Genomic DNA, 21,193 nt, shown 5'->3' with positions numbered 1-21,193 from the left:
TGCATAAATTACAAGCGGCGGAGGAGGCGGTGGGCTTGTACGCGGAGGGCGGCGGAGGGAACAAGGGCGTCCGGGAGGGGGTCTGCATGCGAAGGTGGAGACTGTGTCTGTTTATTTCCCGGCTTCGGCAATAATGATGATGTTTTCGGCTTAAGGGCAAAGATGTTCCTCCAACCGTCGCCTCCCGCGTTCTCACGTTGGGAAGTGAGGGAGGGGGGGTAATGGCAATTACAGTGATAATAATAATAATCTTAAAGACCTCTTCCGCGACTCATGAGGGGTGCGCCGTGGCAAAGAGAGCCATTAAAATCAATTAGTGAGGCCTATTGTTTCCAGAGGAAAAATGAAAGTGGTTTTAATAGTGGCGAGCAGATGTCCTATAAGACTCGTCCAGAGAGTTCAAGCTTCTCATTGACCGACTCGCTCATGAATGGTAAACCGATCGGAAAACGGAAGAATTTACATGCTGACTTTCTGACTCAATGATGAAATTGCATTGGTCAAATTGATCACTAACTGATTTATTGGGTCAGATTACCCACGGAATGACAAACAGACAAACTCAGACAGGCAGACTGACTGACTCAATCAATAACCTGATTGATTGACGTTTTGATTGAATGGTTCACAGACTGACTTAACTTGTTGCTGACTAACTCCCCAAATAGTCGGCACATTGACCAAATGACTAATTTACACAGATGACAAATCCTGGCTAACTGCGAAATTGGATTGGTTGAGTAAACAACTTCCTGACTCACTAAGTGACGAATATGTTAACCAACCACTTCATGATGCTTTGCTTGCATTTGCATCAGAATCTTGATATTGATTGACTGAGTGTCCTAAATTGTGCTGGCTCTCTCTGCAGTGTTGCTGCACTAGGCAGCTTCCATTAACAACACAAGACGCCAAGCTTGCCCGCTTCAGCAAAAACCTTCCACATATTTCAAGGAAGAAACTTGAAAGCAATCATATTCAATTACAACCTCAACAATGTTTTGGACAATTATGGTACGGCAGTTTTCGTTGAAATTGTTTCATGCTTGATGATTTCGAGTTGCTTGCCGCTGTCCATGGTGCTGAAGTAGAGCACGCTACTGCTGTCTATGCTCGTACTGTTCTTTATCTCCTTCCTTCCTTCCTTCCTTCCTTCCTTCCTTCCTTCCTTCCTTCCTTCCTTCCTTCCTTCCTTCCTTCCTTCCTTCCTTCCTTCCTTCCTTCCTTCCTTCCTTCCTTCCTTCCTTCCTTCCTTCCTTCCTTCCTTCCTTCCTTCCTTCCGTCCTTCCTTCCTTCCTTCCGACCGTCACCATATCTTTTTAATATATTTTTACTGGCAAAATGACCGACGCGCGTTAGTTAAAAAAGAAAAAAAACAACAACCTGACGTCGTAATACACGACGAAGCCTACGCGCTTCTACTTCCGCCACTACAACTAGTGCCGGCCGTCACCTGCAGCCAACCAACCAGCTTCGCGAGAAGGGGCGGTGCCAATCATACACAGCTGCAGAGGGACTGCTGCAGTGCGAGCGTAGCGGGGGGGGGGGACTCCGCTCCACTCAGCAATACACACACTCATCATACACGCACACACATACACACGCATGGACACGCCACAGAAACGTCCCTAAGTGAATTATTGTTTGTCCTATGTGGAGCTCCACGGTGGGACCGCGCCGACGCAGGCCGACATGGACGACTATCTGCGGAGGGTGGACTGCAGACTCGGGGTGAGTTGCGAGCCTCCCAACATAACAGAAGCCTCCCCGTGTGCGTGCGACAGGCTCCTTTCCTGTTGCTGCACCTGTAGCCACACATGGATAGCACCGTTGCATGGTATGATAGGGACGAAGAAGCTTGTGTACCCCTTCCGAATTGACATCAACAAGTTCAGGCCCCCCACCCACCCTACACATCCTCCTCTCCTTGCATGCAAGCATTGCACTCGTCAGTGGTACTCAAACTTGGGTCAGCGTGGGGTCCAACAAAATCATTTGCTATAAATTAAGCTGCATCATTAATCAACACAAAATGAAAAGCATAATAAACCATTAATTCCTCTCTATCTTACCTTCGGCAAAGCAGCTTTATTTATGTAGCACAAGTTAACTCAATGTGATTAAAAAGTACACAATTCGAAAGCAAAGGAACGCTAGGCATTTAAAAAGCAAGTCGAGAAATAAAAAGTAGCATTCTAAAATCACTTAAAGAGCGTACAGTGCAAGAAAATCATTTTACTCAAAAGTCTGATATTTACCATAAAAGTTGGAACGGAAACCAAATTAGGAACTCGAAATGTATCTACCCTCTTTTTAAGCACCTAATGTACCTGCATCTCCGGCTTAGCGACATACCAACCTCCTTTTTTAACAGATTGACAACTTAGTTCACAGGGACGATTTAGAATGTTCAGTTGACCTAAAATACATTATTTTGGAAACGTGGGAAGACTACGAAGGAGTCTTGACCCAGTTTCTCCTGTTTTGTTTTTGTCCTCCATGTATTTGAATGTAAGCGAGGCCAATTTGTGCCATTGCAGGCCTCTCTGTCATTGCTGATGTGCGTGGCCACCATCCAGAGCATCCATACTCCTAATTGCCCTGATTCTTACTCACATCGACTCTTTCTATCTATCTATCGTGTCTCGCTCTGCAGATAAGACAATGTGCTGAGTAGACTTCCAGCATTGTTCCCTTTCGCCCGGAGCCCATCCGATTACGTCTTTAACTCGGGAGGCTTTGCGATAAGAGTGTGAGGAACGGAGAACGTGTGGGCCCTCCGCTCGTCAAATTCATCCTTGCGAACCTGTCAGGCTTGTTCCAATTAAAAATAAATAAATAAATATATATATATGTGTATATATATGTGTGTGTGTGTGTGTGTGTGTGTGTGTGTATATATATATATATATATATATATATATATATATATATGTATGTATATGTGTGTGTGTGTAAATAAAAAAAAAAAGACACTAAGACACAAATACAAAACAAAAACACTCGCAAGTTGCTGCTTTAGTCCACAATTTACGGCAAAGGCCCTCACGCGCCGACTCCATGGCCAAGTTCTTAATGTCAGTCACTTGGCCACACCCCTTAAAGGCACACGTACAGCATTACAATTCAGGATTTGACCAGTAGGGATTTTTTTTTAGAGCGATTCTGATATTTGGCACAATTATCCATCCACCCATCCATCTTCTGTCGGCTTGTCGATTCAAATAAACAATTAATGGACTAATATTTTTAAAAAAAAATACATATATTTTGAGTAAAACATTTTATTTGAAGTCTATTACCTGGTTGGTCACAAACCAAATAAAAGTATCGACTGTCTTGGCTAATCTCAGGTTTTCCAGATTGAACGCTGACACATATGCACACATGCACAGCGAGCAAAAAAGACACTAAGTGGAACGTTCCCCCACTAATGCATCACTTCCTTTCTCTGGTCGACCACTATTGATTCATCTTCCCTCTCGCTCTCTTCTCCATCCTCATCTTCACATTTTCACATATCACATTTCTGCATCCATTTCCCAGCCTTTTGGTCATTCAGTATCTCCACACGCACTTGATATATTTTAAAAGCCGAGTCAAACTTCTCTGCCTTCAATCTCGTGACGTCATTCCTCGCTTTGATCATCATTCCTGTTTCGAACGCGTTTGGGCCTTATTCCCTTCTGCAGCATAAACGAGCTTTCTGCATGAGCGTCGTGTCCCCTATTGATCGATTTGTTTTAACACCTACGCCTTTCGTTTCCATGACAACCGTCGGGGTGGGATACTTGTTGAACTGCGGCTTTTCCAATGTGGGCCCCCATGGAAACAGAAAGAAAGCACGCGTCGTATTTTCACTTGTAGCGACAGCACTTCATTACCAAGTCATAAAATACCTCTCGGTGGAATTCATAAAAGTCATCTCTTCTCACATAAACTTTTTTTTTTTTTCCCAAATTGATTTTGCTGCATGTTCCCCCCCCATAAAGACCTCAATATTAATGCAGTGTATTGGGTTCACCCAACACAGCCGTGATACCATATCAAATCACAGTCAAATATTGAAGAAATGTCAGGATTCAATATCAAACCGACATGATTGTTTACTGAAACTCATCTCCCTTGTGTGTGTGTGTGTGTGTGTGTGTCTTTTCCAGGCGTGGAGTGACAAGTGTATCCATGCTGTGCTAGGTGGTCCCGAGGCAGATGTGGACACTGTGGCCGCCACGCTGTGCTTAGCGCTACACCTTAGTCAGGTATACAAGTGTGTGTGTGTGTCTACATGTTTGTCCTTGACCTCCATGTCTCATTCTCTCCAGAGGGATCCCTCCCTGGGTGTGTGTGTGCCGCTGCTGTGCGGCCGGCGTGGGTCCGCCTCGCTGCCCGTGGAGACCCTGAGCTACCTACGCAAGATCAAAGTGTGCGAGAGCCTCTTACTGTGGAAGGACGACCTGGACCTGATGAAATTCCATCGGGCAGGAAAACTATCAATCACGCTGATGCGGGACGGCCTGCTGGATGGGTACACACACGTGCACGCAAGGGGGAGGGGCAGGGAGGGGGGTGTCTGCACTAATGCATTCATTGACTGTATGTGTTTATGCACATCAGCTCTGAGAGCCGAGCTTTTGACTCCAGCATCCTGCGAGTGGTCCATCATCATGATGATGATGATGACTGCAGCCCGGCGTCCGCGGCGATGACGATCGCCAGAGAGCTTCTTCAAGAGGCACCCGAGCGAGTCGGACGGACGCTGAGGGAGAGTCTCGGAGGTGAGAGAGAGGCGCGCTTGCACCCTGGGGGAGGTAATGGGGCGACGCGGCGCTCAAGAGCAACCAGGAGCGGAAGGTTGTGTGTCTCGGAAAGTTTTAATAACTTATGGCATTACATGCTTTAGATGCTCCTGTTTTTATTTTACCAGCAAAGTTCAGATGAGGCAAGAACCAAATTTGGGTCTTGACTCGAGAGTGATCGGTGCAAACGTGATGGATGGAGCGAAGAGTGAATTCGGGTCAGTAGAAAACTTGAGCGGAAGATAACAAACGAGTCAACATGGAAGGCTGATAAAACAACACAACTACAACTGGTTTTATTCGACAAAGGCCTGTGGATAGTTTTAAAACAAGAGGCAAAAGTCCTATCAATAAATCTTTTTGTGTGTGTGTCTTCAGAGGCGTTGCGGCTCCAAAGCGAAGCCTTCGTGCTCAAACATGGCCGCCGGTGCTTGCAACTGGATGAGCTGTTGAGACGCTTGGAGCGGTGTAGTGATAGCAAGGGGATGCTAAAAGGTGATTTTTTTCATGTTCTTTGTGCCTCTATGCTGTGTCATTTGTAGTGGGGCCCCAAGTATTGTGCAAAATCACAGGCATTGGCTCGCTGTATAACTTTTAGTCGTCTTGTGTTGTGCTAACATGGTCAAGGTCTGGAGCACCTGCTGTCCAAGGAGCTCAAGGAGTTCTCGGACGGCGAGACGACCATTGCGCTCACCTCGGTCACAGTAGGTGAGGAGGTAAGCTTCTCCATTTATGAGAAAGGCAATCTTCTGGAATAGCATTCTTATAGCATCTTTATCGTTGCCTCGGCGACCACATGTATCTTATGAGGCTGGAGGACCAAGACGGTCACTTCAAGACCATAAATACATTTGAATACGAATTGAAAAGTATTCAATCACCAGAAGTCATTTTGCGGAATAATAATTGATTAAAACATGATGTCCGTACAATAAATGCATAAAAAAATGCATTGATTCATAAAAATATTGATCTAAAATCCATCTCATTACAAAAATGTATAAATATTAACAAATGAAAAGGAATTTGCATCATAACAATAAGTGAATCATATATCAATAATTTTGATAAAAATGAATGAATTTAATAAAAATCTGAGAGAATCACTTCATTACAATTAGAAATACTGATAAATATAACGATCAAATAAAATAATGATCAAATAAAATAAAACCATCCATTACAATAAAAAATACTCATATTAATACAAAATATATCAAAACATCTAGTTACAACAATTAATAAATCAAATGTGCCAAGAGATGACCAGTTAGGTTCATTATTTATTCTCCTTTAAAACAGGCAAGAAAAAAAAAAAATCCCCTTTACAAATCAAATAAACCCCCAAATATGATAATTTTAGTAAAACGTTCAATAACCTTTTGTTTATGCAAAATAGTCTATCGGTGCACCCTGCAATGTTGTGCATTTGGATGAGGCCTGTGAGTTGCAACCAGGTGTCTCCTCCCGACGGATGGATTAAAAAGAGAAAGGAATAAAAGATCCAACACGCACAAAATATTTCCGTTTCCCCCTTCTCCATGTCTTAATGTGTTCGTCCACACACGCACACATTCATTAAGCTCTCCGTCTCCCATGCAAAGCCCATCTGAGTGCGGCTGCCTAGCGCGCGGTATTAGGGCTATGTGTAAAATAAATGATGTCTGTTGCCGGGGGGCTCCAGCTCTGCCTACCCCGGAACACTACCCAACGTCCAAGGAACATTAAACACCCACATCCTCGTTTAGTGAATAAATAACCATTCACGGCTTGTGTGTGTGCGTGTGCTGGACTTTCTGTGCATATTTTAGCATGGAGAGTGGGGCTCCCATTAGAGACTTTATATAGAAGAAATGGCCAGCGGCCCAGTGTCATGGTGGGCTGCTAATGACGTGAGAAGATGAGCCCCCCCCCACCTTTGCGTGCGTGTCATTTGCAGTGTGTGTATTGATACGTGGTGTTTTAATTGTGTTTGAAAAGAGGGCGCGCCATACGACCGGGTCATTTCCGGAGGTGCGACTTCCTCTGCCTTTAATGGATCTTTGCAGAAAAAGGAAATAAATTACCTTCAATTAGCTGGTAATGGTTTGTGTGTTTGGCGACGTGTGTGTGAAGTTTAAGTTCGGTTTGTGGGTAAAGATTTGAACTACAAATGGACATTAGGCTAAATGTCTTTGATTGAGTGGAAAACTTGGGGATTTTGCACAGTGTGGTTCCTCGGGTAGTAGTTTTGGGACCGTCTTACAAGTGCGATACCAAATACAGTGGATATAAGCGGTGTAACGATTAATCGACAACTAATCGTTTATCAAATGAATCGAAATCAACAGAATTTCAGCTTCTCAATAGTATACCTCGATTTTCGTATAGTCCTCCATAAAATCAAATAGATTACACTGGTCAACAGTAAATCTTAATCAAGGTAATTGTCAATTGCTGCCCTAGTGGATATAAAAAGTCTACACACCCCTGTTGAAACATCAGGTTCCTGTAGTATGTGAAATTGAGATCACCATCAAAACTTTTTCCACCACTAATGTCACCATTGTGCAACCCAATAAAAAAATAAATAAACAACGGAGAGAATTGTAGTTGCACAAGTGTGCACACCCTTTTAGAAAAATAGGGATGTGGTTGTGTTCAGAATTAACCAATCACGTACACTGCAGTTTTTGGTCCCAAGCGGCCACACCACTTTTGTGGTCTCTAGTGCGGGCGTGCATCTCTGTTTGTAGATAAAAACTTTATTGATCCATTAGAAGTGCAAGTGAAGAAAGTGATCTTGGTGATAAGACAATACATACATCACGCAGCGTGAAGCTCAAATCTTAGAGTTGGTGTCAAGTTTGTGTGAAAGTGTGTGCATGTGTGTGTATGCAAATGAGCACAAGCAGATGAAGCATTGTCGGGATGACGACTTGTCATGCTGTGGAATTGATGAACTGTAGGAGGGACAGCGCCCGCAGCCACAAACATGACTTTGTGAGTAATGTCTTGTTTCTTTTTTTCCCCTCCAATGTGTTAATATGGACATTTATGCTTTTTGAATACGCTTCCTGTTTGTCACTTCCTCCGGAGACCGCTTTACCTGCTTTTGGGTGTTTAGTCGCAGTTGGTCTTTTGTTGCGGTTTTCACAGCTTCGGATGGCCTCTAATGGCTTGTTTGTTCTCCGTCCTGCGGCCCTTCTGTTTGCTTACGCGCAGCCACTTTTGCCACGACGCTCCTTGCACAAATAATTACGCTGGCTAATGACAGGGCCCGCAGCCACAGCACCCGCTAAATGCCTTTCTGATGGGAGGCGCCAGGAGACAGCAGGTGCAGCGCAGGCCTCCTGGGGACTGATTGAAGACGAGCACCCTCTCACTTAATTTTTGGGGATATTGAACTGAAAGAGTTCCTCCTCATAACTTTAACAAGATCGTTCATGACAAGTCGTCAAACTTCACTGCCACAGTGAGGAAAGTTTTGACAATCTGAAAAATATTCTAGAGTCCAAATTGCTCCAAAAATGGCAGATTCTTGAGATGTTTTTGTGGGTCTACTCATGGTTGGCATGCCCACCAAATTTCTTGTTGCCAAGTGAAATTGGCTTCAAGGGCTGAATTTCGCGAAAAGTTTGAAACTCTGGACTTGTGGAGTTTGTGTTGAGTCCTCAAAATTGGCTGCCATGACCATGAGTGCGTTTTTCGGCTTAATTCATATTCCACAAACGCAGTGAATCAGAATGCCGTGTTTAGACCAGTGGGAGAGCCTAGAACATATTGTAAAGAACATTTTTAACTTGACTCCCTGCTTTAATCATCTTAACTTTTTTTTTTTTTTAAGTCCTCCCTTTATTTTCATTCCCTCCTCGTAGCATCTTTGGGCTTTTGCGAGCGAATAAACAAAACAAAACATTTGTGGACTCAGCTCAACTCAGTTGCGCGCCGGCCCCCCCTTCAACAAATCCCCGCGTTGAGCGAATGAAGCATCATCATCAAGAGACTGAAAGATGGACATATGCGCTTGTTTTATGCAAACTCTGCCCCCCCACCCCCCCTGCTTCCCTCTCGTGTTGATGTGTGCGCGTTTCAGCGGGGTGGCCTCCGCTGTGAAGGCAGACGCGTATATAAATCTCAGCCGCCTTGATGGATTCATCAGGGTGGCGGAAAAGCGTCGATTGTCTCTCAGCGTTGTGTTGAGTATGCAAAGGGTATGCAAAGAACCTAAATGGCTAAACGCTTGATTAATTCTTTGTCGGCGACAGCGGGAAACGCCCCTTTGGACTGGGTTTGCGCGCCAGCTTATGTGACTTATGATCGGGCCCGATGTGAGGAGCTGTGCACCTGGGGCTGTGCGTGTCGCCGGCGTGGAAAAACACAACACATGCCTGTGGAGTCAAGTGTGTGTGTATGTGGATAAGAACGCGGTAGGGTTACAAAGTTCCAACAAGTATCAAACAAGTTTTTTTAATATGTATCTGTAAAAATTGTGAGACATTAAATACACGCGCAAAATGTTGTCACAGAATTTCCAGTTTTTTTTTTTTTAATATTTAAAAACAAATATCTAATATATTACACCAACATATCACAGTATTTTGATATTAAAAATAAAGGTAAAAAAATGTATAAAAAGTTTAAAACATTAAAAACACTTAAATGTTGAGTCACAATAGTTACTGTTTTTATTATTTTTTTAAATATTTAAAAAAAATACCTAATATATCACACCAATATATCACAGTATTTTGACCTTACATAATAAAGGTAAATACTGATATATTATTTTTACAATTTAAAATATTACAAATTGTTGGTTTTCAATATTTTTAAAATGAAAACATGTAAAACAAAAGTTTGCATTTTCACAACAAACTTCCCAAATTACGATATTTTACATATTAACATCTACCTTATATATATATTTTTGACTGATTCAAACCATTGCAACTTCAAGTCTCATATGTGACATTTAAACAACTCAATTCATTGCACAGCATTTCAGTCCAGTTTTACATGAATTCAATTTTCAACCTGTCAAAAAAATTATTGTAGCAGTTGACCAATACCTTCGAATACCCCCCCCCCCCCTCCCCCCATCCTTCACTCGAAATCACTTGCGGTTTTTGAGGCGGATTAGTGCTAACATGTTGCTAATTTGTAAGGAAGTGCAATCTGTGGAACTAGATGGGTGGCTAATTTACGCCGTTAAGAGCCAAATGGCGGACAGACTGTCTCCCTGCGTGTCATCGCATCCCATCTTTGCACGCTCCATCTTCTCCATGCTCGTGTGTGTGTGTGTGTTGTAACTTTAAAGCAACGGTGGGCAACCTGCGGCTCGTGGGCCGTATACAACTTGAATATGTAAGTGCCTGTGGGAAGCCTCATTGCACTCTTCAGGATATCAGTGCTGAGAAATGGCCCCTGTCAGTGAAGTGTATGTACGTGTGTATAATGTGTGCGTTAACGATGAATGGGTCGGATAGCAGCCATATTGGGGAGGTGGATGGGGGGAGGGAGGAGTGATGTGCTACCTCATCCTGGCAGGTTAATATTGACACAGCCCTGGTAGAGAGACAGCCTGCAACCCTCATCAATCTCACAAACATGCACACGCACAAAATGTTTTTTTTTTTTAGCGGCTACGCTATCTCTCCTTGCCCACACGCGATGGCATTCCAGTCTCTTAATTACGTTTCCACTTGCTGTGCATATTTGACGATCTCTCGACAAATCTTAGCTAACTACGAAAAGCCTGAAATGACAAGTTGGCATTTTTCGGTTTGGTTTTATACTCCAAAAGGCAAAACCAACAGTTGCGTAAGTGAACCAAAGAAAATGAGCAAATATTTTTGGGGGTAACTTTTGCTCAACAAACACGCCGATCCGTTACCACGACTTTCTGCAGTCATTCGTCACCGCAAGAGAATTAGCATAATCTGTGCGCGGCGGCTGTTTTAAGAGCAAATGCTAATTGCCGGCCGATAAATCACCGTGACAGCTTTGTCTATCATTGATGAAGGCCTCCTTTTGCGAGGGAAATCAGATGTGCAGTTGGGGGACTTTGTCGACTGTAACCACAGCAGAAAGCTTATGAATCATTTTTGCACTACTATTATGATTGTTTCTCCTTGCCCTCTGCTTCATAGGTTACTCCGTACCAAAATGATTCACTTTTTTTGTCCAATCTCATTTCTCTACTGTTTCAGATCAAATTTACAAATAATTCAAGACATTGGTGCTTTGTTTTTTTACACCTTCAAAACATTCCCAGTTTTGCCAGAATTCCACATTTTCCACACACAATAAAAACCAAATGAGATGTATGGAAAAAAAAATCTATCACGCTATTTTCACACCTTAAGAATTCAATAGTCAGAAGATATTTTGCATATTTGCCTCCTCCCTTGATTAAGATTAAAATGTTTCTTTTTTGTAAAGGAAAAAAAAAAAATATGAGTTACTAATTTGAGGAACTGAAAGTTTCCACAATGAGCATCTGTGTTTTTGGCTGCTTATGTTGATACTTCTTGATTCTTTCCCAGCACTGGCATAGTTACGAAGAAGCCTTGAAATCCTTCTGCAATCGTCACGCCTATGACGGACTGATGCTTCTCTTGGCCATTGAAGATGCAATTATTCCTCCCCGCCTGCAGGTGGCAGTCTATTCGTCAAATAGTGAATTCCTCAACCAGGTAAAATATCTGCTAACTGCCATTTCTTTCTGTTCGGACAATATATTCTAGGTAACGTGGATTTTATGAAGTTGCCAGATGTTTCAATAGCATGGTTTGATTGTAGAATATTTTTTTAATAATGCAGATCTGCTGTGAGCTAGAGGAGACCACCAGCGTGTCTCTCTCTGGCGAACCAGAAACCAGGGGTGATCTACAGGTCTACCAGGTCCAACTAAATAGCTTCTCGCCTCTGGGCACGTCATTGTTGTTGCTGGAGGAAGAGCTCCGTGGCCTCCTCAAGGAGTTTGCGGATCGGCGGAGCTCCATGCTAGCCTGTCGCCCCAGCAGCATGACGTCCTCCACCGAGGGGGTGGCGGGCAGCGTGGAGTTCTCCCAGGGTTCGTCTGGCATCAATGACATGGAAGGCTCAGACACAGAGAGAGCCGAGGGAGGTGCTGGAGATGTGGTAGCAATGGAGAGGTGTGTAAAAGGGGCAATTATCCAAAAAGACAACGTCGTCCAATCTTGTTCTTTTTGTGTTCCGAAAGGGTGGTGCCAGAGGGTGAGAATGATCCAGGAGGAGTCCAAGCAAGTGTGGAGTTGGTGAGCCCCGACAGCGGTATGAACACCATCCGCAGCAGCCGCTCCTCCAAGGAGAGCTCAGTGTTTCTCAGCGATGACAGCCCTGTTGCCGAGATGATTGGGTCAGCGGCAGGTCCCGGGGGCCTCCTGTTGAGGAACCCCTCCCCCTTGGGGCTGTTGTCCCTCTCACCTCCTGCACCGCCTGAGAGGAGGCGGCGTCAGCATTCAAACAAAAAAAGGAATGACCACTTTGATCAGTTTCATTTTGAGCCGCTCCATCCGCATCACGTCCTCCAGAATTCCGCAGGAAAAACAGACAACGATCAGCAAACGGCGGGGAGCTCCAGCCTCTCAGAATATGAGGAACTAAACACGGTGGATTTCTCTGATCCCAGTTCTTTGGGTGGTCTGGAAAGTAGGCACTCATCTTCTGATCCAGACTGTCAAGTCATGGAAATGATGGAAACTGTGGTTCCTCCCACACCGGTCAATAGCCTGGCAGGCGGTCACCCTTCCGGCAGCTGCGGCGCCAGGTTCTTCCCCGAAGACGTGGCAGAGAGGATCAGCGGCCTGCAGCACAAGGACAGCGTCTCGTCATCCTTGTCCGAGACTTGGGAGGAGCTCGGCTTCGACGCGCCTTCCTCGAATGATGCCTGGAGTAGAACCAGAGGGACAGAGAGTCCTCAGAATCTGGAGGAAATACGGTGCAAAGAGTCTGATGGTGAAAAAACAAGTAGGGAAGGGAGGTCACAGAGGGACTGGAGCTTGGAACCGCAGCTTAGTTTGATCACCGAACAGACAGAATCATATGAAAACTGGAACCCGGATTCTGAACTTGGTGATCAATGGAACCCCGTTACTGCGGCCGATCTGCAGTTGACGCCACCGGAAGAGGAAGTTGAAAGCGAAGCTGGCGTCTTTGGAGTCAAAGAAACGACACTTCCTTCACAGAAGAAGAAAATGATACTCAACACTTTAACGCCAGACACATCGAAGGAGGACAATGATGACGCACAGGAGAGTAAAGCAGGTAGAGCAATGCAGACGCTGGATTTTTGGACCTATTCGGCACAGAAGGGTTTTCTGAAATCAGATAGCGGAACCACAACTTCATACCCGGAATCGCTTGACATGTGGAATACGACAATCCGAGATGACGGTTTTTCTCCACTCATGACACCTTTATCTGAAGACTCTGGAAACTTCGCTGGGGCGACTCCCAACGTGAGAGGAGGAGCTTCCTTGGAAAGCCCTCAGGGATTCTCCTATGGAAGCATGGAAATGTGGAACACAACCATACAAGAAGACAGCTCTTCATCCGCAAGCCCAGAAGCACCTGGGAATGGGAAAGACCAAAGTCACCCTGACTTAGTGGACGGAAGGGAGACCACTGCAACCAAAAAGCAGGAAAGAGAAGCAGAAAGAGGAGAACAAGAAAAGGATATCGGACTGATGGGTCAAAAGCAGAGTGTCAAAATAGTAATAGACGGAGAAGAAGGCGGACGGTCAGACCCAGTAGGGAATCTTCCTGTTCCTCGCATGGTCATCTCCACTTCAGACTATGACAATGTAGGAGGCTGCAGTTGGAGCATTTCAACTTCCCCTGAGATTGACTGCGGTCCTGTCGTAGATACGATACAACTGGAAGAGCAGTCCAGCCCATTCGTAGCCGTGACCAAACCCGCGGAAGACAAAACGGAATCCGACGGAAGCAGTTCAGATAAAGTCTTTCATTTTGAGGAGCAGGGTGACTCGAGTTCAGCTGAGAAAACAGTCGAGATTCATTCTCCATTTATTCTGGTTGACAACTGTCAGGCATTTCCAGAGGATCAGCAGTCAAATTTAGTGGAAAGTTGTGAATATCCAATCCACAATAAAGACTCTTTATCTCAAAGCCCAGATAGTTCGGCGAGTCTTGCGTCGAGTAAACCCAAAAGTTCTGGACCAGCGTCACCAGCCGACCGTCTGCCGCAAAGGTTTACTCTCACTGATAATCAAAGCCAAGAATGTTCCATGACAGAGGTAATGTCGCTCAGCCCCAGTTCTGGTGTTGACGAAGAGACACTCCAATTGAGCCCGGGCAGTCGAGACGAACTGAGGTCCAATTCAGACGGGGATTCGTCATCGTGCCTTGAAATGGAGTACATTATCGTTCCAGGAACATTAAAGTCTCCCAAAGACACCGAAGGGCCATCAAAAGGATCTCGGAAGCCCATGGAAACGTTTCACATGCTTTCCTATGCCGTTTCAGTGCTGAAAGCTCAGAATCAGCAGACAGAGCAAAGTGGACAGATCCAGAATGATCATTCAACCGGCGAGGATCAAAGTCTTACCCAAGTTTTCCAGTTAGAGTCAAGATCATTGTCTGGAAGTGAAACACAATTGGAACAAGGCTCCTATGAAGATAAATCCAACGTCTTTGGCAGAAGTATGTCACCTTCATTGAGACACCCATCGGATCACTTCCTCAAAACCAGAGAGGAGGTTTATGTCCACTCTCAAATCTCCATGGAGGACTCAGGTTCAGACAGTGGCCACTCACCCGTCAACTCATCTACACCCCATCCCAACTTACAAGTCTGGGGGGATTCGTTACCGAGACGAGACACATCGCAATCATCGTGCAATAGCTCCGCCATCTCTCACACGAGCTCCTTGGTTAGTACGCCCGCCAGCGAATCGGGCGTACCGAGCGACAAGGCCCTTGGATTACCGTTTTCTGGAGATTTGATGGAGGAGGAAAATGATGAAGAGGGGCCAGAGGAAGAACCGACAAGGGTGCAAAGGGCTCACGATCTGTTGAGTTTTACAGAGGAGCTAGTTCAATGTTCTTCACTTCCACCAAACAGCGACCCATTCCAAGGTGATTCACTGGATTATGATGATGGACAAACTGAAAGGGCTGATGATTGCTTGGTTGAGCACCACAAGGGAGACCATTGGGCCTCTCACCAAAACCGTTCTCAGAATTTAGGGTAAGTGACTAAACCAAGTTTCAGTTGTGTGTGTGGGTTGTTTGTATGACAATTTGACTTCTCCGTCCCTCATTTACCAGATGCCAAAATATGACATCACAACTTTTACCCCATCCGGCCAATCAGAGAGCTACGAACCAGTGGACAACGCTTCAAGGTTCACCTCAGAGCGGTTACAATTACCACCATGTTGACCAAAGGACAGAAAACCAGGAAGGTCCCGAACCAGCGAGGAACACGTCAGACGTCTACGCCGAATTTTCAACTCAAGTCCCTCATGCAGACTTTGTAGTCGAGCGGGACGAAAGCTACTTCGAACCTTGTCAATACGAGGACCCGGTGCGGGAGGATTGCGTCCAGTATGTGCCTGAGGGATACGCCCACTTTCTCATGTCCAGGTTAGTTGTGCCTTATATAATATTGGGAAAAAAAAAAGGCATTTTGGAATTTTATTTTTATCATTAGTGTTTTTATCAGTCTGATTCTTAGTAGTCTTATTTCCTGGGGACTGAATATTAAGAACAATTCTCAGTACAATTTTACTGGAACATGCAATACTGCGTATTGTTATTTTTTTGTTCATCCCATGCATCTTTGTTTGTGTGTGTGTGTGGGGCGCAGTTTTAATGATGGCTCCTCATTAACAGTTGCATCACTCGGCCCCCACTTTGTAATTCTGATGAATTGCCCCCTCCCCTTTGGGGTACGCAGCCCTCCCTTGTCTTTGTTTGTGTGCCTGTGTGTGTCTGTCAGTGTTGTGGTCATGTGACGCAGTTGCAAAGAAGCTGCTCCATGCTAAGGTAGGTGTGTAAATAAGATGCGAGCGTGTGTCCACGTTTCTTATGTGAACTCCGCTATTGTTAACACAAATTATGGTAATGAGTCACATGTGCAAGGAGGGGGGGGGGGGGGACTATGTTGAAAGGGGATAGATAGAGAGTGGGGGGTAGTAGGGGTAACACTGGTCCGTATTGTTCCCTTCATCCCACACGTGCAGCTTGCCTTGAAAACTTCCTTTAAACATGTTGCTCTGTTATGTTTGTGCTCTTTTGCGGTGTCTTTTTGTGCATCCTGGCTGATAGCGCTGATTGCATGTGTCATGGATGGCGTTTCTGTGCCTCGGAACAGGCGAGAGCCCCAGGAGGATCGGCCGGCAGAAGTGACGGCGACAACAATGATGATGATGAGGAGGAGGACATCCAGTGAGGAAGCTGAGAATGCAGAGCACGGGGAAGGTAAAAAACAACACCACAAAGTAAATGACCTGCTTGTACGGAGCGAAAACTATGTCAAATTGTGTTACTGTCACTTTAAGAAACAGTGTCTTCCTTCCTTCCTTCCTTCCTTCCTTCCTTCCTTCCTTCCTTCCTTCCTTCCTTCCTTCCTTCCTTCCTTCCTCTTCCTTCCTTCCTTCCTTCCTTCCTTCCTTTCTTTCTTTCTTTCTTTCTTTCTTTCTTTCTTTCTTTCTTTCTTTCTTTCTTTCTTTCTTTCTTTCTTTCTTTCTTTCTTTCTTTCTTTCTCTCTTTCTCTCCCTCCCTTGCTTCCTCCCTTCCTTCCTCCCTTCCTTCATTTAAGAAAAAAACAATGTTCTCTACTATACCCTGTGGCAGACCCTGCCTCGTCCGCAGACGTGTCGGGGGGCTCCAGTCAGAGGCGTAAGTTGGCGGCGCCGCCCATGAACGTGTCGCTGGAGCGCAGCGAAGGCTCCCTGCTCTCCGAGGACGCCCTGGACACGGACGACGAGGATGCGGCTCTCGACACCGGCGATGACCTGGACGTGGACATCGAGGAGCTGGACACGTCCGAAGAGGAGCGCGATCCGCCCGTCCCTCCGGACGGGGTTAGCGAGGTGCTCGAGGATGGCCGGCTGTGGAGGAGTGTCGTGATTGGCGAGCAGGAGCATCGCATCGATATGAAGTGCATTGAGGCCTACAAGAGGGTCATCTCGCATGGAGGTATAGACGCCCGTCTATTTGTTTCCTCTTGACGCCTCCCTGGTGTAACCCCCGTCATTCACGTGGCAGGTTATTACGCCGAGCGCCACGCCATCATCGTCTTTGCAGCCTGCTTCCTGCCCGATAGCGACTGTGACAGTTACAACTATGTCATGGAAAATCTCTTCTTGTAAGTAAAAATCCTCGACTTGCATTTCATTGTGAGCCAGCTTCAGATAGGCCACCGCTTGAGTGAAGTGTGGGGGGGAAAAAAGCCACATGTGCCGATGCAGTTTTCAGAACTGAAACATACGCATCCAAACTTAGAAGACTTCCAAGGAGCTGCGACTCCACCGCCTGACGTCTTCTTATGCGCAGGTACGTTATAAGCACCTTGGAGCTGATGGTGGCAGAGGACTACATGATTGTCTACCTGAACGGCGCCACACCTCGCCGCAGGATGCCTGGCTTCACATGGATGAAGAAGTGCTACCAGATGATTGACAGGAGGTCACGCTTCATTTTTTTTTTTTTACATAATGTGGTTTTAATGTATTATTTTTCTGTGTAACATCAACGAGTTATGTAAAGTTGGAATTGATCCCTTCCTTCCTTCCTTCCTTCCTTCCTTCCTTCCTTCCTTCCTTCCTTCCTTCCTTCCTTCCTTCCTTCCTTCCTTCCTTCCTTCCTTCCTTCCTTCCTTCCTTCCTTCCTTTCCTCCTTTCCTTCTTTCCTTCTTTCCTTCTTTCTTTCCTTCTTTCTTTCCTACTTTCTTTCCTACTTTCTTTCCTTCTTTCTTTCCTTCTTTCTTTCCTTTCTTTCTTTCTTTCTTTCTTTCCTTTCTTTCCTTTCTTTCTTTCCTTTCTTTCTTTCTTTCTTTCTTTCTTTCTTTCTTTCTTTCTTTCTTTCTTTCTTTCTTTCTTTCTTTCTTCCTTCCTTCCTTCCGACTACTCTGAATAATAATGTCAACTTCTTTCAGGCTGAAGAAGAACCTGAAGATGTTCATCATCGTCCATCCTTCCTGGTTCATCAGAACACTATTAGGCATCACCAGACCCTTCATAAGGTTCATTGCATTTATCTGTCCCAGTTTTCATTCGATTAGCGGTGGGTGAATACACATTAGTCGATATAAACTTGAATGCCCGACATTGTGTTTTGTGTTCAGCTCCAAGTTCTGCAGTAAAATCAAGTACGTGGGCAGCCTGCAGGAGCTGGGACACATCATCCCCATGGAATACGTCCACATTCCGCCCAGCATCGTCAAGTGAGTTTTCTGAGGCCCACCGGCACGGGTTAACACACCAACTGAACATACATTCTGCATGTAGAAAACTTGTGTGCGGTTGCTCGCAAGAGACAAAAAGACATTTGGTTGGTTCACTTCAAATCACTTTTGTCTGTTGAGCTTGATTTTCCATGTCCCCTTACAAGGTATGACCAACAGAGGGCGGCACACACATTTACTTGCATGAGGTAAAAAGCTCCGAGCCTGAAACTGTACTAACCATCTGATACGGCCTGACGCCGACTCATTCGCTTTTCTAAGGTCCACTTTGTGGCTTTAACTCCTTCACTGCTCATTTGATGGTTTGTACATTAGTCGCAAATTGCCCTCGTTGTTTTCTTTGCTGGGGTTGCCAGTGAAAGTTAGTCTTCAATGCATATGCATGTATGAGCATTCATGTCAAACCAGTGTCAAAATGGTCTTAAGGTGTTTTGCATCATGGTTTGTGATATATCTATTCATTAAATTAGGAAACGATTTCGGTAGGCTTGGCAATTAAGTCTGCTTACTTTAATGTCCTCGCATGTGGAAAAGGAGAGCCACAGTCACCTTTCATTTATTTATTCTTTTAATTATAAAAGAAGTGGCTGCTGTCAACCACAGCTCACGCCCAGACACTCAAATGCAGAGTTTGCCCCACCAGGTCTCACCTCTTAAAGGCACACACACGCACGCTCGCGTTAGTGTCAACAAAGTATCACGCCAGGCAACCTTTTGGACTTCTCTATGCTTGAATGATTCCTTTCAATTGTTCCTTGTAATATTTCACTAATTTTCTTAATTTCACCTTCTTGTTCTGAACTAATCCCTCCCTCATTGCTTGTCTAGAGTTTTTCCCCTTTGTCTGTTTCTTTTATCCCATCTTAAATGTAAAAAAAAAAAATACTGTTCCCTCCTCATGTGGGACGGTGGACACAGGCTACTCATTGAAGTGTCCCCAAAAGCAACCCCCACCCCACCTCATTAATTTGTCTTCTCTGCCCTCTATTGCAACGTCACACACCAGGCTGGACACAGATTTAAAGGACGCCTCAGGAAAGTAAGTCTGCACAAGCCATCCCAAAACAAATGACATTTACCTATTTATTGACGTATAGGGAAAAACGTACTGGAAAAAAAATCATTTGAAAAATGAGATCATAATAGCAGTCAATTTCTGAACAAATGTCTCAAATATCAAAACATTTTGCTATCGTCATTTTCATTTTCGAAGTAATCATAAATCAAGAAAAACAACGTGTAGCAGCAAAAATGGCAGGTGCTTGAGCGCCACCTAGGGCCCAAATGTGCACGTGCCGGTTTATCTCGATACTCTTGTCATATCACTTTTGTTTCCTGGTGTCTGTCAGGTCCGACAGAAAGAGAAGTTTGGCCATTTGACAAAACCAGAGCTCCACTTGAGGCTGCTCGTCTTCCCGTGAGAAGGGAAGAGGTTGCGGCGAGGCGCTCGGAAAACACCGCATCACTGTCGGAGAGAAAAGTGCTCTCCAGACTGCACTCAAAGAGGTTTACATCGGAATCCATTCATTACGACTGTATCCACCACTTGACTAATACGCCTTTTCTTTCACGATACTGTATCGGTACCATTTTGGACCATTAATAACCTCTCATGCATCAACAGCTGTGGAGTCGGAGTTTACAAAAAATTCAACATACAATAAATCTCTGTACTGTACTTGTAGACAAACTGATACAAGTCAACATTGGTTGAAATCAGGGGTATGACAATTGCAAGTAATTGAAAGAAACCATTTATGAGAATATCTCAAAAAAGGGACAAACAATAATAAAAGAAATAGCACCGTTATGACGCTATACAGTTATGGTGTTGGATTAAAATGTACTATACAAGTACAAATATATTATATGAAAAATAATAATATTGTATATATATATATATTATCAGCATCATAAAGACATTATAATGGCTATGTAATGGCATTTTTGTCCCACCCCGGATTTGAACGTAGCCACTCTGTTGTCAATATCAAAGCCGGCTTTCTCTACTAATCCGTTCCATCACTGTGAAAGTCGTCGAGGTAGCAAGATAGCACTTGAATGTGTTTGCGGTGACTTACTTGTGCATGCCTTCTGCTTGTGTGTGTGTGTGTGTGTGTGTGTGTGTGTGTGTGTGTGTGTGTGTGTGTGTGTGTGTGTGTGTGTGTGTGTGTGTGTGTGTGTGTGTGTGTGTGTGTGTGTGTGTGTGTGTGTGTGTGTGTGTGTGTGTGTGTGTGTGTGTGTGTGTGTGTGTGTGTGTGTGTGTGTGTGTGTGTGTGTGTGTGTGTGTGTGTGTGTGTGTGTGTGTGTGTGTGTGTGTGTGTGTGTGTGTGTGTGTGTGTGTGTGTGTGTGTGTGTGTGTGTGTGTGTGTGTGTGTGTGTGTGTGTGCGCGTGCGCGCGCGCGTGCGTGCGTGCGTGTGCGCGCGCGCGCGCGTGCGTGTGTGTGTGCGTGCGTGTGTGCGCGCGCGCGCGTGCGTGTGTGCGTGTGTGCGTGTGTGCGTGTGTGCGTGTGTGCGTGCGTGTGTGCGTGCGTGCGTGCGTGCGTGCGTGCGTGTGTGTGTGCGTGCGTGCGTGCGTGCGTGTGTGTGTGAGAGAAGAGCTGGTGATATATTGTTGACAAAGTCTTGTGTGTGTGTGTTCCACATTTTTATTTGTAATTCTGCCTTCATCTTCTTACAGTAAATAAAGAAAGGAATACTCGGCCCGTGTCTAAACTTTTAATGTTTTTAATTAAACATTAAATTAAATTAAAAATAAAACTCATGTGTTGAACAAGTGCGATATCCACAGGAGTTGCCCGTTTCCTCTGTGTTTTTGTATGTATTGGTTCGGAACACTGACACACTTGCGGAAGTCTTTGGTTAAGGTCAACAACTGCTCCAACGCATCCCGCTCGTCCCTCATGATGGCCAAGCAGTGGCAAGCCTTCTCCAGGCTGTCGTCGTCACCATCATAGTC

At 44.9% G+C, this 21,193-nt stretch overlaps 1 protein-coding gene across 3 annotated transcripts; it reads left to right on the top strand.

The window, feature by feature from the left end:
* Positions 1 to 1,507: 1,507 nt before the first annotated feature.
* On the top strand, positions 1,508 to 19,912 carry LOC119127484 (protein prune homolog 2-like). Of its 3 annotated transcripts, XM_037259423.1 has the most exons (19): positions 1,508 to 1,731; positions 4,161 to 4,259; positions 4,323 to 4,525; positions 4,615 to 4,775; positions 5,175 to 5,291; positions 5,424 to 5,512; positions 11,324 to 11,473; positions 11,601 to 11,935; positions 12,004 to 15,012; positions 15,093 to 15,410; positions 16,141 to 16,247; positions 16,623 to 16,967; positions 17,037 to 17,136; positions 17,325 to 17,456; positions 17,926 to 18,012; positions 18,115 to 18,213; positions 18,381 to 18,422; positions 19,241 to 19,273; positions 19,584 to 19,912. In XM_037259423.1, the coding sequence occupies exons 1-19, from the start codon at positions 1,693 to 1,695 to the stop codon at positions 19,612 to 19,614; spliced, it is 5,496 nt and encodes a 1,831-aa protein (XP_037115318.1). In that variant the 5' UTR covers positions 1,508 to 1,692; the 3' UTR covers positions 19,615 to 19,912. The 3 variants fall into 3 exon arrangements, with proteins under 3 accessions (XP_037115318.1, XP_037115320.1, XP_037115319.1); XM_037259425.1 differs by lacking the exon at positions 18,381 to 18,422; XM_037259424.1 differs by lacking the exons at positions 19,241 to 19,273; positions 19,584 to 19,912 and adding an exon at positions 19,153 to 19,233.
* The last annotated feature ends 1,281 nt before the right edge of the window (positions 19,913 to 21,193 follow it).

The sequence above is a fragment of the Syngnathus acus genome, chromosome 9 (assembly GCF_901709675.1).
Source record: "Syngnathus acus chromosome 9, fSynAcu1.2, whole genome shotgun sequence".
Lineage (NCBI taxonomy): Eukaryota > Metazoa > Chordata > Actinopteri > Syngnathiformes > Syngnathidae > Syngnathus > Syngnathus acus.
This window is presented reverse-complemented; position numbering and strand designations above follow the sequence as displayed.

Bases quoted from the DNA above. Each gene is read 5' to 3' on its own strand.
- LOC119127484 (XM_037259423.1), top strand. From the start codon at position 1,693: ATGGACGACTATCTGCGGAGGGTGGACTGCAGACTCGGG. The intron at 15,013-15,092 runs GTAAGTGACTAA...CTCATTTACCAG, and splicing joins AACCGTTCTCAGAATTTAGG to ATGCCAAAATATGACATCAC. The intron at 17,137-17,324 runs GTAAGTAAAAAT...TCTTATGCGCAG, and splicing joins GTCATGGAAAATCTCTTCTT to GTACGTTATAAGCACCTTGG.